Genomic DNA, 18,005 nt, shown 5'->3' on the forward strand with positions numbered 1-18,005 from the left:
TGGGGTATGTGGGGGGGGTGGAGGGGTTGTCCTCGACATTGTACGACATGTTAGGGGCTCGGTTCAGTCAAACGAGCTGGTATGAGGTTAGAGTTCGCTGATGTTGGACCCGCCTGCTGGCTAACCACCTCAAAGAGCTTTTATGGGCCTTGCTTTTGTGAGCTAGAGCACAGTCGCCCTCGAACAGCACGCTCGCAACTATGATGAGTTTTTACTTGGTCTTGGCGGAGGTTCGCACTCTCTTGGGTGCTTTTGTTTCTGTGCGGACAAATTTTGCTCCATTCTTATGTTCAGTTTGGCATTTTTTAATGTCCATCCTTAAACGTGTCCAACTCAAATCATAAAAATGGAATGTTTTGTTTTGGAACTCCCCCCAAAGCAAAACCGAAGCAGCATGAGAAAAAACAGGCGCGTGCTAAATCATCGAGCAGATTCGCTGACTGTAGCCGACCTGCGCTGACAGCCTTCAGTTGATGGACGTATGAATTACAAGAGCATCAATTCACAAATGTGTCATGATCTCATGTTCCAATTAGACGGGCAGTCACGGACTACTGCATCATTTCGTGTAGTGACGGAAAGATGATAATAATGTATTAGACTTACATGACGCTCTTTCTTCAGCCATCACACACTCAAAGCACTCACATAGGGTGCATCACATACTCACATATTTACACTGGTGGCAGTAAACCATAAAAGAAAGTAGCTTCAGCTGACATGATAAAAAGAAACATGGAGAATGAAACACAGGCGCAACCAGCATGAGGCTTTTTTTGCCTCAATCTCGATAAAGCAGTGCTTCTCAATTATTATTTGCAAAAACCCTCCAAGAGAAAACCTTTCGCACCCCCTCACTCGCCGCGGAAACCATAAAAAATATATATCATCTACAGAAATTGTATTAAATTGAAAGTACTGTATACCTAAAACTAAATCATTAACAAAAGAAAAAATCTATATAAATCAACATTTAACAACTGTTAACTAATTTTTACACCGTTTACACTTGTTGCAGGTCAGTCTAAAGCTGAAAAATATTACCAAGTGCATCAAAGCGTCTAAAAAAAAAGCTATTTCCAACTTTATCCACGCCCCCATGTCATGCACGATTTGAGAAGAACTGATTTAAAGGAAGGTCAAAAAGGGGATCCGTGGTATAAGATCTCACCATGTGATGATGACAACACAGTATCTATTTCTTGGGAAAACAAACCAATCAGCATGAAAAAGCTTAGATCAAGCAGTAGCTGGTGCCTTTGAGTGACATGTGCGCTCACGACCCCGTCTGTAGGGGTAGGTGGGCGGGACCGACCCACAAGCCAGATTCCCACACCATCCGACCGCTGAAATGAGCGGGTGATGTTTTGGCTCTGGTCATCAACAGCCAGGCGTCTGTGTGTGTCTGTGTGTGTGTGGCTGAGTGTTCAACTCAGCGGACAGCGCGAGGCCCTTCAAAAACACAAAAAGCAATCATAGGCCATTTCAACAGTGACAGCTTATGAGTGTGCCTTTTGTTTTAGCACTTGAGGCTCAATCTCACCATATTGATTGAAATCCTTTGATATCAATTCAGTAAAATGGATCAAAAGAGAAAGACGTGCAGAAAACGAAGCAATTATTTGTGGAGAGGTTAGAGCAGATGTTTGTCATCTAGTATGCAAAATGATCCCGACAAAGACGTCACAGTAGGCCCAAAATGTAAACAGCCTTCTCATGGTCACAAAAAAAGTGATTTCACGCTTGACGGGCGGAGATGAATGGCAAGACTTGAAATGAATGCCATGACACAGGATCACATCCAATTACATCAAGCGGGCAGTGGGCGCGATGTGCTGACGACGTGGGATGCGCAGACATGTCATGATTTGTGGAGGTCATAACAAACAGCCGACGAGAAACGAGATGAGCTCATGGCTGCAGTCCAACGGGCTCGACTAGGTCGGAGCGGGAGGAGTGACAGGCTGGAGTCGGGGGTGGCGCCCTCACCTGCTTTGAATGCAATGACGGGCTTCAGCGGAGCGCGACCAGATAAACGTTTCCATTTGAGCTACTTCGCAAAGTTGGAATGCATTTGCAAACTTGCTGACTTCCATCTAGCTCTGTTAGGACGGCCGCCCTGCCGTCTCCATAGCTACGCTGTGATAATCCCTCAGCAAGTGAGAACCGCGCTGCATACAAACAGTCAGGAACGCAAATATGCCAGCATTGAATGTTGGTAAACTGCATGCGCACGGCACAAGATTAGGGACACGCGGCCCACCGACCGCCTGTAGACTACCCATGGTTGACTTACTGATTCATTTAGTGTTATCTTAATTGGGGGAAAAAAGTACCTATTTTAAAAAAGGACACTTCAAAGTAACCTCATTACTTTTTGAAGGGTAGTAGTGCAGTGTATCTGACACCTCATTGGGTGTGCTTGACTATAAAAACTATGTGATGCGAAACTTTGGAAGGGTAGGTTTTTAGGAGGCTATTCTGACTATGTTTAATGTCTGTACAAGGCCCGAAAGATTTATTTGCTGAGCGGCTTTGTGAATCACTGACATTTGAGGAGCAATTTGAGGAGCAATTTTCAAAATTTCTGAAGCTTTTATGTGGATTAATCCTAGGGACTTGAAACAACATTTTTCAGGCAATAATAATATAGGAGTTAACAATTACCATCCATCCATTTTCTATAGCTGCTTATCCTCATAAGGGTCGCTGGCCTGCTGGTGCCTGACCCAGCTGTCTTCGGGCAGTTTGCGGGGGACAACCTGAACTGGTTGCCAGCCAATTGCAGGGCACACAAGGACAACCAATCATTCACGCACCCAATCACGGACAATTTAGAGTGTCCAATACACTTGTCATGCCTGTTTTTGGAGGGTGCAAGAAAGCCGGAGTGGCTGGAGAGAAACCACATGTGCTAAGCACTCTTGCACCGAGCCACCCAACAATTATTATTACTATTACTACTACAACCAATAATAATAATCATCATCATACACTTATTAATGTTTAATGCATCAATGGCTTTTTCTGTTTGAATTTGAAATGTGTTAATGCATTTGAATGTACCATAAGGCTCATCATCATGTTAACAGCTAGCGGAGATTTGTGAGTTAACAATAACAGAGTAACTGATGAGAGGTTTCTTAACCAGCAATTGAATATGATTCTTTAATGGCGGTGTCTTGATGGTGGCTACGAAATGTGAAAATTTGAGGTAAAGGAGTCGCAAGGAAAAACTTGGTAAGCCTATTTAATTGATTTCCACATATTATGAGGTCTACTCATTTTGAAGTTGGCCAATGTAATCGTGTTGGTGCCGATTGTTATGCTTTTATTGCTATGTTGGTGCCTGTCATCGACGGGCATTTGATTCTTACTGGAGCAATTCCATGTATTTGCATGAGACATAAAGTTAAAAAAAAAAGTTGCAAACATGGAAAACATGGCATTTGGCCATAACGCGGCTCTCATTCTTTTGACCAAGTAGATAATTGCGGCTAACAGTGTGGCTTCTTCTGTCAGATGAAATAAATGAGGTCTTTTGAGTTCAGCAACATGTCAAACCTCAGCCTTCTCACTCCTTTCTGTTCTTTGCAGGCAGCATTGATTGCTCAGGGTCAAGACAAAAACATTATGACACTCTTGCATCACTTCCTGACCACTCACCTAACAACATTATGACGAGTTACCATGACAACAACCTATTGCAGTACGCATAATTTCATGCGTGCATTTAAATGGTTTGAAAAACAGGATTATGTGTACAGATGGTACTACATGCAAATTTGCAACACTGTTGAAGTCAAGATACTTTAGTTTACAGAGAAGCAATTCTCAAATGGGGGTACGCATACTCCTGGAGGCATGCAAAGACACATCAGGGAGCACATGAGATTTATCTGCGGTGTCTGTCGGTATCAGCAGATTTAATATATAGTAATATGTAATACAGTATTTTTATTTTCAAATTAAAGCAAGTTATTGCTGAATTGTGTTATAAGATTTGTGCCTTTATTATGTGAAGTTTTTATGGATGTGTCATGCCATTTGTGACACAAATGTTGAGCAGATGAGGTCGAAATCAGATGATGTTATGGTATCTATTTTCTTGTTGCTGAATACAATTCGCCTTCAGATAACTACAAATTTAGTTCCAAAATTTATTAAATCAAACATGGATGGCGTAGAACTTTCTATCCAAAATGGCTTTAAAAATTCACAAACAAGGTTGAGAACCACTGCAGAGCCAACTCTCAACAGAAGCTACCTCAAGGCAGTTGCCCAATTGAGCAGGTCAAGAACCACAACAAACCTAAGGAAGGAAGGAAAGACGAGATCCAAATTTAAAAGCCCAAATGAAGCAAGGGACTGCGAGGCAACCATACGCCTTAGACCCGCGATAACGGCAACAGCGATCCTAACGGTCTGCTCCAAACATCAACGTCCCCGGCCACGGCGCCACAAGTGACACACTCTCCAGTTTACGTGATACTTACTCAACAGAGACGGTGAAGCGGTCGGGCAGGACTGTGCACGGTACGTCTCCGATGGACACTTTGACTGCGTCGGCCCTACGGCCCAAGTTCTTGCCCTGCACCGTCAGAAGGGTGCCTCCGTCCACTGGACCGCTCAGCGGCAAAATCTGAAAGAGACAGATTCAAACTTTAAACCGTGGAAAAGACAAGCGCAGAAAAATGACGTGACAAACAAGGCCGAAGGAGCTGGTTGAACGCCGGGAGTCCATTGCAAGTGCCCACCATTTACTGCTGGCTATACATGCAGGCACACAGACAAACAAAGCCTCGTGTTAACTCTGAGCCTTTTCACCATTGAGCGCTCTTCAGAACATGCAAATAAAGAGCCGCTTAAGAGCCCGCCTCACAGGCCGCGCTGGAGCGCGGCAAATAGGTGCATGAGTGCAAAAGCAATTTGCGGTGTGGAGAGCACGGTGAACGCTGAGGGCGGTGAGGGCACCGAGCCACAACGTGCGGGGAATTCATGCCAGACGTTCCGGCCCTTCATGTTCGTGTGTGTCTTCCATTTTTGCTCCTCTTCTCACTCTCACATTTCATTTGAGCTCTCACCTTCACAGCTTCAGTTCAAGATAACATCTCACAATGATCTCAGGCAGGGGAGGAATCCATAATCTTCACAATATATTTTTATTCCAGATCCCTGGTCAGTGTGACACCTCTCTGTTATTTGCTTGGCAACCGAGAATGAAGGCGACGCTTGTGTTCACGCTCGGTGAGAGGGCAAGATGCATTTTTGACGCCTTCAAAAGGGACACATTTGTGCTGCAATAAAGTAAGCCTAATATGAAATACCATGTAACAAAAGTATGTTCTGATCGCACAAAAATGTGTGTGTCCAATGTGCACGGACAAAGCTTTTTTCCACACCTGGCTCTTCACTCCCCTGCGCTTACAACACGCTGATTTACGAATGACATACAGAAATCCAGGTGTTGATCACTGTGCAACATTTTTAACCTAACAGGAGGCAAATTCTAATTAGCTGTTTAACATCCAATCAGACAAACAGCGGGCAAGACGTAGTCACAATGTGTTGCATCATGGACATTTCAACCAGTAGTTTCAACCGGTTTCGAGAACTCAGACTTTTCGTTTTGGTTTTTGTTTTTTTTGGATGGGTCAGCCAAATTTAGAGTAAGGAGGGTACAATTTTCGTCTGTTCTATGCAGAGAGGGGTAAAAGTCGACCAAGTAGGGCACTTCATTTGAAAATTACATTGACTGAAAATAAACGGCTCGAAGTTCCACCAGAAACTTGTTTGTTCCATCGTTTATGATGTGGAGCCTTGCATGCACTTGCATGCAGTGTAGCAATAATGGCAAGGGAGAAAAATTCCAACAAAAAACTGAGGTTGTCAGAGTTTTGGTAAAAAGAATGACAAAAATAAAGAATAATAATATTTTTTTTACACAGTGGAGCTATACTTTGACATAGTTGAACAATACATACGCAAAGACCATCCTGACATAATGACTACATTTCTTGTGTTTGCCTGCCACTTAGTTGCCAAACGGCTATCATTATTTGTGTGCTTAAAACAACTGATTTAGTGGTTAGTGGGCTTTCATTGAAGACAATATTAGTTCATTTAGCTTCCTTAAATATAGGACAGAAAGTTGTGACTTTCCAAAAAAGCATGAAACATGTATTATTCGAGAATCAGATTTGTCTCTTATTTGTCAAATAAGAGAAAGCAGTCAAGCCCAAAACATGCCCAGTCTGCTCGTCGAGAAGAAGAAGCTGTAGAAAAAGACTAAAAGGTAGTTATTGACATTGCAAATTTATTCATAAAATGTTATTGAGCACTGTCTGTTCGTGAGTTCAAGGACACTAGTACAGTACATGTGTAACGTACATATGATGACATGTATGTGTGAACTACATTGTAGTTAGTGTTTGTTGACCTAGATGGTGATCACAATAAATGCTAATTATCATTGCTAACGGCTAGCGTAAGCAAAGTTTGATGGAAGTTACATCTACTCAAAATACACTTCTAGCTCATAAACCACAAAACCATTCACAATAACAAACAACGACTGTGTAGGTCCACTCCCTTCAACTCACCTTCATCATTAGTAGATTATATATATATAAAAAAAAAGAATACCAAATCAATGCCATGTTTTAATTTAGGGGGAGGAGTTGGGGTTGATGGAATAATCAATAGGATAATCAGTTTTAAAAAGATTTGTTCGAAACAGGCCTAGGTCTGTATTTCCGCTGCTTTGTGGAAAAAGTAGAGAAGCTATGTTGTAGCGCTCACAGGAACGTTGGGAAATGGGAGATGGGAAATTAAACAGCTGGATGAATTTAACAGAAAAAGAAAATAGGACAGATTACTAATAAACTACAAAAATGGCTGAAACGCCCATTATATAACGCTGCATGAATATGTATTTTCTAAATTTTGTGAGATGGGAAATGAAACAGCTAATTAGAATTGGCCCTCCTGTCTCAGCCCTGATTGGTTAAAACGATCGCACCTTTGTACAGTAGACAAGCGTGTACACATGAACAAGAAACAAAACAGAAGTGAAGAAAACAGTCGTGCATGTGCCTGTTATATAAAACTCAATTAACATTTTTTTTTTTTTTAACCCAAAACATGCTTTTGTTGCACAGTATCCCACATTACGCTAACAGTGGCTCCGTACAATCTCGAGCAGTTGACTGAGAGTCTCGACTTTTACTGTGGTGCCAAAACACAAGCGTGAGTTTTATTTGACAGCCCCTACAAGTCAGGAAATGATTGTCGTGTTTTGGTGGTAACATGTTAGCTTCCGAGGCCACCCAGCTGTTACCTTGGCCACAAATGCCTGCGCTCTGTTCGCCATCAAAAAACCGCACGGCCACATTCCTTTGTACAAGCCATGCCCACGCCGCACATGAACATGAAATGAGCAAAACGTGCGCGCCAGGCCAGCCAGCCTCCTACCGAGCAGTACAGTCGTTTATTATTACATGCACCTCTGTGGCGCGCTGACATCAGCATGGGTTGGCGCGCCGTTCATTTGCACCTCTTACAAGTCTACAAGTTCCGATTTACAGCTCGGCCTCCGCGGAGATCACACACACTGGAAAAGTCTCCACTCACAACGGTGACGCCATTGCTTGCTTACAACCTTGATTCAATCTTGTTCTGAGGGATTGTTTGAGCCTTCGTATGTAGTTCCACCTTACGAATTGAAAGGGAGCTGAGGACAAACACAGGAAAGCATTCCCACTCCACGGGACGCATCCTGCCTGCCCCATTCCAGTTACATGTCAGCGCTAAACTATGTTTAGCGCTTCCTGTTTTGGACGCCCACACAAAATTGCCTAGAGGATTATTTTAAACAGCCCAAAGTTAGCAGATGTTGATTTGGTTCATCGTTTTAGGTGCGCGGATTCAGTCTTAAAGCCGTTAAACAAACTTCTCTCTTTAATCCTTTTGGAGCACTTATGACTTCAGGTGGAGCAAGTAACGACTATCCGTTGGGTATAGTTGTGTTTGTGCTCATAATTTTGCCAAGGCTTTATCAATTTTCTTATCCACAGCATCTCATAAGTGCAATTTATCAGAGAGGAAAAACAACACATTTTTAAAATGCAATTCTGTCCATTTCAATGAGGAAATACGATTTGAGAAAGTGAAACAAATTACATTGGCATCTCAAGGCACCACGGTGAGAAAGTTGGCATCTCAAGGCGCCACGGTGAGAAGGCTGAAGCGGAGCAATGGATGACGAAACATGCTGAAGCCTAGCTAATCTTTTCTTTGTCAATGCGGGCAAGTGCAACCTCTGGGAGGGCGCCGCGAGCCGCGGAGCCGCTACACTGCTCGTAGCCCGCCCCTCCCCAGAGGCACTCACTAACCCTTTTTCTGTGCAAGAGTGCTCATGAGAAGGCAGAAAGAGCGAGCGTCTCGCAACAATGGTCGCCTATCCCTAAGGATTGAGCGCAACTAACTTGAGTCGTGGAAGACGTGCGCCTAAGTTAGTGTGGCCACATCCTGTTAGTCACACGATGCTGACGGCTAACGCGGGAGGAACACTCACAAGGGCTTCTCAGACAGGGGGCCCACGTGTGTGTGTGTGTGTGTGTGTGTGTGTGTGTGTTTGACACAGTTATTCTCCTGAGCCACTCAGGCTTTTATCTACAGGAAGTTCAGCCCGATTGGGTCTCATGTGAGCCATGCTAGGCTAACCGCCCGCTGGGTGTTTGCTAACGTCACAAATCGGGTTGCCAAGTGTTAATAAGCAAAAAAAGAGCTCAACAAGTTGACCAGTAGAGAATACCCACCCCTGATTCCAGGTCAAGCGTCACCCTTTGCACTCCCTTAAGAAATATTGCACAATTTGCTAAAGTCACTTAGAGAAGCATGAGCGTTTTCACTGATTCGGAAGTAAAACATTGTGAGCAGTTGGTCCCTTTCTAGCCTTACTAGCATATATCCTTCGTGGTATTAGCCAGGAATCAAATCTGTACAGCAGCTTGTACTGCCCCACGAAACACTGCAACTTTACTATGACACCATCAGTAACTAATAATGATCGAATGAATGCCATGACTCATGGTTTTTAAATCTTTCCTTAGATGTCTTTTGTACACAAAGCGCCTCATGGGTCCTGTCCAAACTGGGCCCACAGAGGCAGAGGGCGCTCTGCTGAGTAAGCTCAGAGCATCCCCAGGAGACCGCCGCCAAGGAGGGGGCATAGGCCCTGTTGCACGCTAGACTGAGCAGTGGCTTTCAAACATTGCGTGAGCAGCTCACACTGGACAGCAGCCCACGAGCGGCTCTTATGCGGTGTCCTAATAAGGTCTGAGGGGCCGCAAAAGGGAACGGACAGTAAATGATTTCGGGTCGACCGTAATCTTACCTTGTGGATCTCAGGTGCCGGACATTGCCGTCGGATGGGCTGACAGTCGGCCCTCAGTCGGCAGCTGTTGTCACACCAGCCGCAAAGGTGACCCTGATCCTCCCGACCCCAGCACTGCGAACAGTCGCTGCTGCCCGCGCCGCAGTTGTACACCTCCACTAGAAAGGGACAGTCACACATCGTTTCGATTAAATATTACTATTCCCAATACAAGAAGAGAATGCTGTGTGGAACCTTAAACTCACAGGCCTCTGGTAGAGGACCTGAGCTAGAAGGAGACATGGCCCAGTTGGCCTGTATATAAATATACAGTAGTTTGGATTCAGCTTCGGATTTCAAGCATTTTCTATATTTTCATGATTATTTACACTGTACATTCCCATGGAAGGAAACAAAACTATGAATGAACATGTAGAGTTTTGTACTTAACAAAAAATGGGAAATCTGAAAACAATTTTATATTTTAATTTCTTGACACTAAAATATGTACACTGTTGTATTCACACATTCATTCTTAGGATGAGCTTCAAGAGGTAGTTACCTGAAATGGTTTTCACTTCACGTGTGTGCCTTAATGGACATTCTTGCATTGTCAATGGGGTTGTGTTGTGTGGAGAAATTAGGATTATACCATTTTAAATTCCAGCCAGAAACTTGTCGGGGATTTACAGTATGTGATGCATCACAATCATACCAGAGTGTTTGATTCTTCAAAACTAAAGTAAAGATGCGTAATTGGTTTAGTCTGTTTATTCATACATATTCTAAAGTGACAAGTCATAACTAATAGATAATAATTTTGTGCACCCTTGCGACTGAAGTTCCCCAAAGTCTCGTTTGAAGCACTGCACTAGATTAACGGCGGGAGAAGAGGGACAAATAATGCGAAAGGTGACAAAGAAAGCTGCAGCGCGTGTCCCTCCATGCGTGTGCATCTGTGCATCAGGCAGTGCATGTGGCCCATTAAGTCTGTTTTGTTTAGTTTGACGACTGATGACTCAGCGGACTGAAACATGCAGCGTTTGGCACGGCCCGGCCTCGGCCGCCTTTTCACACGGCCTGTGTGCAAGCTGCACATCTGGAAGCCCCGGCTCGAAACAGCAACGCTGATGGCATGCCAAATTCAACACAAGTTCACTTCTTCTCTCTGTTGTCATGGTGATCCAAGTGTACTTGCAAGCGGATAAGGCGTTGAGCACTTTCAATCGCATCTATATCTGACAATCATTATGTGTAATTAGGCAGCGGCGGAATCTAAAATGACAGTAAATTACGGCTCGTTGTCAGAATATGTGTTGTAATACACAAAGTACTATTATTACAAGTGAATGGCAGCCCCATTGTCTATGAGTGGAGACCTTATTTTTATTCCACTGGGGAAGAATATATTCTCAGCATTGTCTTTGCACAGGTGAAATGTATTGTGAGAGCGCAGGTGGCAGCATGCAAGTGTGTCATTACGCCGAGCACACTTGAGAACTTTTCCTTACCTTGCATGGGCTGGGGGCTGTCCACAAAGGTGCCGTCGCCATAGTGGCCTCTCCTCCTCAGGTTGAGCTGATAAATGTGACTTCTCTGATTCGTGGACAGCTGCACAGACACACAAGCAGTTAGCGATGTGCGCCCACTGACAGGGAGCAAAGTGCCTTAAGCTTATTTTTGTTGTTCAAAGGGACTCAATGGCTTATTACGCTGGCTCATTGTCTGCACTTACTGTCACACGGCTGCACTTGACAGTGGAGCTGTTCAGCCATGTTGCTTGGTAGCTCTGCTCTGTCCCAAAGTCGCACTCCAGCTCCTCCCCCTGGAAGAAAAAAAACACTCTTATTCATTGAAGAGAAGCCGCCAGGAAAAAATGTTGGCCTGATATGTTAAAGCCAACCATCAAAACAAGTATGCATCCATTTTCTGTGCCACTGAAAGGGTCACCAGTCAATTGGATGGCATATAATAAAACAACCATAAGCATCTAGAATGACAAGATGATCGACTCGCATGACATCTTCTACTGGATGGTTGGAGACAATTTCACTCGATTTCTCTGCCTGTCTCTATACATTTCAAAGACAGATGAACAAACATAAAATTGGCAATGGAATTTGAATGATGTAAACTCTGCCACCTCTGATGATTGCTCGCCAAAGCCTTTTAGGGGAAAAACAGTCCTATGCCATCACTCCACATTGTCCAGGCTTGATAAAGCGCAACACACAAGCCCTGACAGAAGACGACTTGCTCCATTGTCGATTTTTATTCAGACATATTCGAACTGGCACATTTTCAAATGAGCTCCAGATCTCAAGGGCGTCATGTCGAGAGATCCAGAGAGGGGATCCGCATGCCTGATACCCTCCTCGTGTGATTGGCATCCTCGCCAGGAACTTTCAAGGCTTTTGCCAGCAGATGAGGCAAAAAAAGACGATCACTTGAAATGCAGTCAAATGTGCTGCTAAGCATATTGGTGAGAATGTTTATCTCAGTTTATTGAAAGGACTCCAAGGGTCGCGCCACCCCCGCCGTGCTTCCCTGTGAGAAGCAAATCCAATTTGAACTCAAGAAGCATCTGCGATTTGCCTGCGCAATAGAGACCAAACCAAAGGCGTACTAATTCACCGCAATGTTGACTTGATGGAGACGTCATGAAACCTAACAGTCGTGTGAACGTTCATTTTCACTCCAACTGCCCTAAGGAGCCGTGTGTGTGTTTGTATGTGCGCACGTGTGTGTGTAGACATTTGTTCGTGGGTTTAAGTCTGTCACCATAGCAACACCCCAGGAAAAGAACTGAAAAAGGCCAGCCAGGTTAGACAAGAGGCCAACCACGCCTGCCAATTTGTCTGCCCACATTGTGACAGCGTTGGTGAAAATGACAACCTTCACTTTCCCATTAGCATCCGGTTAACAATAAGAATCTTCCGAGTGTGCTGACAAGGACGCGAGCCGGTGAGCAAAACGAGATTCTAGTCAGTTCCTCTCGATAGTTAAGCATCAACTTTTCCAATCCGACCCAGCAAAAGAGGACATCCATGTGTGCCACACTCAGCTTGAGGCAAAAGGAGCATATGCTTCTGTTTGATTCCAGCTATGTTCACAACATGTACGCTGGCTCACGTCCAGTTTAGGAGTAGGAACATGTGTGTGCATGCGCGTGTGCTAGTTACCTCCCGTATATTCCTCAGGGACACGGCAAGGTCCTGGGCCTCCCCCGATGGCGACGGAGGAACCTCTGCAGCCAGCAGTCTGGGACAGGAAGCGGCGTTCTGCGGTGAGGAGCAGGGACAGGAAGTGACACGCGGCCGTTAGCAAAGACAATAGTTGGATTGCACACATCCGCCAAGCAAAATACTTGTCCTGTTTTTCTGGAGGAGGAGGAGGAAATGAGAGGGTGAAGTCTTACTTGGAGGGAAACAACAACGGCCTCAAATAGAAAGACGTTGAGGGATTGGAATAACAGGCCCGCTGGACGTTAAGGCGGCCGCAGCAGAATGGAAAATACCCCCCCAAACACACACACAAATGTGCATGCACACGCACTTTCAGTGTCATATTCAAAAATTACTCCAGTTTGAAGTTGAAAGGAAAAAGAGTCTTGTGATCCCCTTATAATACACCAACCAGCACACATTTGCCACACAGTGACATCATATTTACTTCACTAAGTTTAAACAAAACAGATCCCTTCGCCTTTTCAAAGGGTCTTGTGATGCAAAACCAAACAGCAAATGTTAAAACCTTCCAAAGCTAAAGAAATAATGGCCGTGAGCAATTTGATGTTCGAGTGACCAGAGGACTTCAAGTCACACACTTCTTCCGAGAGCTCTTGAACAAGACTGGATGCAATGTTATGTTATGTATTAGAAAGAATTGACGGTTGCACACACATGTTGTTGGATGCGCAACCAAGCAGCACATACAACAACACTCACCAATTTTCAAATTCCAAAAATATTCTATTTCTATACAGCAAAACATGCCATGAACTCATCAAAGTCAAATTTATGAAGAGGGTACAGGTGTATTCTGGTTTAAAATGACAGCGGCAGCGATGCTAATCTCAGCTAGCCTGTGTATACAATTTCTAATTATGTGTTAGCATTAACCTAGCAACGTTATGCTAGGATATTTAAAATTTGAACGAAGGTTTCTGACAACTTTATGCACATATTTGGATGCTCTATAAACTAGTGTGTGCAACAAAACTCAACAATACAGCAGAACACACCTTGAGCACTGCAAAGTGAACGTTTGATGATGCGTTATACTGAGGGAACGGTTGCACGATGGTTTAAAATGACAGTGGCAGCGATGCTAATCCTATGTATAGCTAACTAGCTAGCTAGCTAGCCTGTGGATAGAATCTGTGTTCACACTAAGCGACCACATTGATGCTAGGCTAAATATACTTTAAACGAACGTTTCTGACAACTTTATGCATATTGTTGGATGCACTGTTATTTAGTACGTGAAACAAAAATCGTCAATACAACAGAACACACCTTGAGCACAGAAAAGTTGAATCTTTGTTGATGTGTATTTGCAAAGGGAAGAGTACAATTTAGGATAGTTGAATGGTTTAAAATGACAGCGGCACCGATGCTAATCTCAGCAAGCCTGTGTATAGGATTTATGATTGTTTTCATTAAGATAACATATTTATGCTAATTATAATTTGACTGAACTTTTCTGACCAAGAGTTTAAAGCACAAACATTTTGTCACAACAAATTATGCCCAGCCAAAATCATCTGTCCCATTTTTGGCATGATGGGGGTGTGCCCTTGAGCAGATGTGAAGCGAACGTTTGAATGAACATGAACACTTCAACGCAGAGGTCATAGAAAAAGCCATGAATAGTTAACAAAAGCTGAATGTGCAAAAGTGCTACATCTTTGTTTAAACTGTGAATTGCGTCTTCCGACCCAAATTTGATGGAATTGTCTCTGAAAACGTCCCTTAGGTTACCACGCTAGCTCTTTTCAGTTCTTTCACATATTTAACAGGAGCTGAAGAAATGCTGATGTGAGTGTGGAAGATCAGGTAATGATGGGAGGGCCATAATAATGTGGGTATCAAGTTCAAAAGAAAAACATGCAAGGGAGATTTATCAGAGCATCAAGATGATTTTAAAGGATGGCAGTAGCTTTACCCGACAGGCCACGCGCTATTTTTGATGCATTCGAATCAGCTGGATTTTTGAAGAGTAATGAGAAGATAGTCAATGCGAAAGGCGAATCTTACCTCCAGGAGGTTTTGGTTCATCTCATCATTGGTGGAGACACACTGATGTTTCTCTTGGTCCCAGTAGCACTTCCACTTTGCGCTCAGACAGCTGACACAGCTTATGGACACAAGAACAAAGGTCAGAGGTCAAGCACATTTACGCATGGAGCAAAACTCTTTCGTTCCTTTCATGTGTTGCACAAAACGAGCTTGCAAACCGATTACAAAAAAAAAAGAACGGAAAGAGGAAGTGAAGATTGGTCACAACGCTCATTCCACAATTACAACACAGTCGGGCAGAAGGCCAGTGGCAACAAAACAAAGCATTTCTTCATCTAACATGATGATGGATTACATTAGATATGGGAGCGTGGACCACATTTCTTTTAACTCGCCGTCATGTGCCCCAGGAATGGTTTATGGAGCAACCACTCACCATTTCGTTTTCTTTTTCAAGCAGAGCCCATGCAAGATGAGCTGTGGTATTTCTGGAGGATTTGCAAATCTTAAGATTGTTTTCTCGAAGATCAAAAAATACGGCATGTTTGGTCACATGTGGTGCACTCTATGTCAACACATAGCACACACAGGGATTCTCTTCAAAGAAAGCAAGGAGATGACATCTTGGACTTGCGAACTTGTTCAAATGTACATTCTGATGAGTTTGCCAGACAAAAATGTTTACTCCACATACCCGTAGCCTAAATGCTGACAACATAATATTTGTTCCCAAAGCTATATTTTTAAGCACTTAGCTAAAAAGTATCTTATTCCAATTATTGTTAATTATTAGTTATATTTAAGCATATTCACAAATACATCATAATGTTTTTTCAAATGTTTGAATGTACTTAAATATACGGTCAAACAAAATTGTCACTCAAAAATGTTTATTTTACACTGGCAGCTTTCTTTTCTTCCGCTGTTTTGAAACACAGCTACTAAGGCAAAACGCTCATGTCCACCAAAATGAAAATGAGTGAACAATGCCAGAGGCATTTTCAGGAATTGGGACTAAAAGCAACCGACTGTCCTCATGTGCGTACGCAGCCTCGGAAGACATGAGCTAATCCAGTCTGCCGTTTGTCTGTCTTGGTGGAGAAGGGGTCAAAAAAACAAAATCGGGACAAAGCCAACCACCATTTCTTCATGTGCGGGACCAGGCCCAAGATCTCAGGAGGAAATCCAGCATATGTTTTCACCTGAGGGGAAGAGGGAGAGGCACCCATTTGGGAGGAGACACTTGTGATGTCCCCAGTGGACGCCGCACATGGCCATTATTCCACACAAACACTGTCAAGCTTTTCTTTCATCACCTGAAAAGGCAAGGAAGCTGTTGCCTCGTGTTTGATTGGGTTTTTGACAAGTGTGCTCCTCAGTCCCTGCTGTGGTGTGTCTAGGTGTGTGTATGTGTGTGTTGCCTCCAGGAATAGACAGATGTCCCACACCAGGAATGATAGCGCCTGCGGTAACAGTGACACTCTCACAAGCTTTCAAATTGGAGGGACTGAAGTGTGCGTGAGTGTGAACGTGTTGGGGGGGCTGACAACATGTAATCGAAAAATATCATTTTCATGTGTGTCCGTGTGTGATTAGAAGCAGGCGGCCTCTGCAAGGCTCTTACCAGCTGCAGCGTTTTTGTTTTCACTGACTCCCTTTGTGTCCGACTATAACACATTCGCTACAATATAGACCCTTCCTCCCACACACATACACAAAGTATTTGACACCATGAATGGTGCACCTTTAGGAGGTGAAAATGTGAAAAACATCCCCAGTGGCCATTTGCAGCAGAATTAGCTTCCAGTCTTTTGGGACGACTTTGGACCGGTTGTAATTTCATCCAGAAGTAGATTTGTGAGGTGACCGTTCACAATCGCATAACTCAAATGATTGGTGGGTTTGATGAGCGATGTTTTTGTTGGGCGCGTACAACCGTCCACAATTTGCATACGATTGTCTAGGAAGTATAGGTACGCAACATCGTCAAGATGGAGATTTCCTAACAAACTCTCTATAGGCCTCACGCTGGAGGTTAGACCTCTTATTATGCTGGCTGAACAACCCTCTACCCCCTCTAAATCCACAAGCAGGCAGGCCTGCACTCTCGGACCCACTGAGTGGACACGGCGGTTAAACACACATCCTCAATCAAGTCCCTGTCAACGAGAAGCACGCTGGAGAGAAAAGATGGCTTTCACTGGGACAAAGAAGGCGAGACGAAGGACGAGGAGCGCACAGACGCCGCAGCGCCACAAAGCGGGGAACAATAAAGAGGTGCCAAAACCCGAGACCGCGACGAGCAAGCAAAACAGTGAATGTGTTTGCGTCACGCCAGAGACACAGACACACAACGAGTGTGTGTGCATGTCTTACTGAGGGAGATAAAGAGAGTGGGAGGGCAGGTTTGGCGCTTGGGGGAAGTCAGTGCTCTGGTTACCATTAAAAGTCCACTTTGAAGAGACGGGACAGGACTCTTTGAGCGAAAACACATACACAACATAAATCCACAATCACACACCTGCTCTTTCATGATTGAAGTACAACCCTTCAGGGTGAAAATGTTGAAACATTTCCAGCTAATGTCTGTTGACTGTTTATCGTCAAGGTACACGAGCGACCTCAGCGAAGGCATCGCAAGCATCACGCACACGCATACCAAAAGATTCGAAAAAAAACACACACACGGTTTTGTTTCCTTGGAAAATGAAGTGGTCCAGATAAGAGTAAGATAACGCAGCTCCAGTTGCTTTCCATGTCTTTGTGGAAAGTTTCTTTTCCGAGGCCCAAAGGACCTCGACGAGTGTCAAAAGTTCGTGGTTAAGATGGCTGAAGAGTTGTTTTTGTTTTTCCTTGGTGCCTGAATGTGTGTGTGATGGGTGAATGCCAGGCTTTGTTGAGCGCCTCCAAGCCCGCATGGTGTACAGAAGGCACCATTTGCCATTTCTTGACAGGGATGTCGCTGTTCAATTGTACCAGGTTTCGTTAGCATGCAATCCGTGGGAGGATTTTGGCAACTTGGGAGAAACGAGACCTCAAGTAATGCACATACTTAGAAAAGTATGCAAAGATTTTTTTCTTTTTTTTTTTTATTCCTACGTTTATGTTTATTTGATTAGAACCAACTAAGAAAAAAAAAACACCAACACAAGTCTAACTCCAAAACCAATCCATCTATCCATTTTCTAGAGCTGTATATCCTCACTAGGGTCACAGGCCAGCTGGTGCCTATCTCAGCTGTCTATGGGAAGGAGGCGGGGGACACCCTGAACTGGATGCCAGCCAATCACAGGGCACAGAGGGACAAACAACCAGTCACGTCCCAAATCACACCAATTTAGAGTGTCCAATACACCTGCCATGCATGTTTTTAGAGTGTGACAGGAAGC

The 18,005-nt window shown here is 44.0% G+C and overlaps 1 protein-coding gene across 1 annotated transcript in view; it reads right to left on the reverse strand.

Moving 5' to 3' along the window:
* plxnd1 (plexin D1) overlaps positions 1-18,005 on the reverse strand; it is a 75,803-nt gene that overhangs the window by 31,623 nt on the left and 26,175 nt on the right. The window contains exons 8-13 of the mRNA XM_088408190.1: positions 14,635-14,734; positions 12,559-12,657; positions 11,112-11,201; positions 10,888-10,987; positions 9,398-9,555; positions 4,497-4,642 (exon numbers count right to left, since the gene is read on the reverse strand). Coding sequence (XP_088264316.1) covers positions 4,497-4,642; positions 9,398-9,555; positions 10,888-10,987; positions 11,112-11,201; positions 12,559-12,657; positions 14,635-14,734 — 693 coding nt within the window. The remainder of the gene's footprint in view (positions 1-4,496; positions 4,643-9,397; positions 9,556-10,887; positions 10,988-11,111; positions 11,202-12,558; positions 12,658-14,634; positions 14,735-18,005) is intronic.

Source organism: Hippichthys cyanospilos, chromosome 2 (assembly GCF_059441005.1).
Source record: "Hippichthys cyanospilos isolate Australia breed blue-spotted pipefish chromosome 2, RoL_Hcya_1.0, whole genome shotgun sequence".
NCBI lineage: Eukaryota > Metazoa > Chordata > Actinopteri > Syngnathiformes > Syngnathidae > Hippichthys > Hippichthys cyanospilos.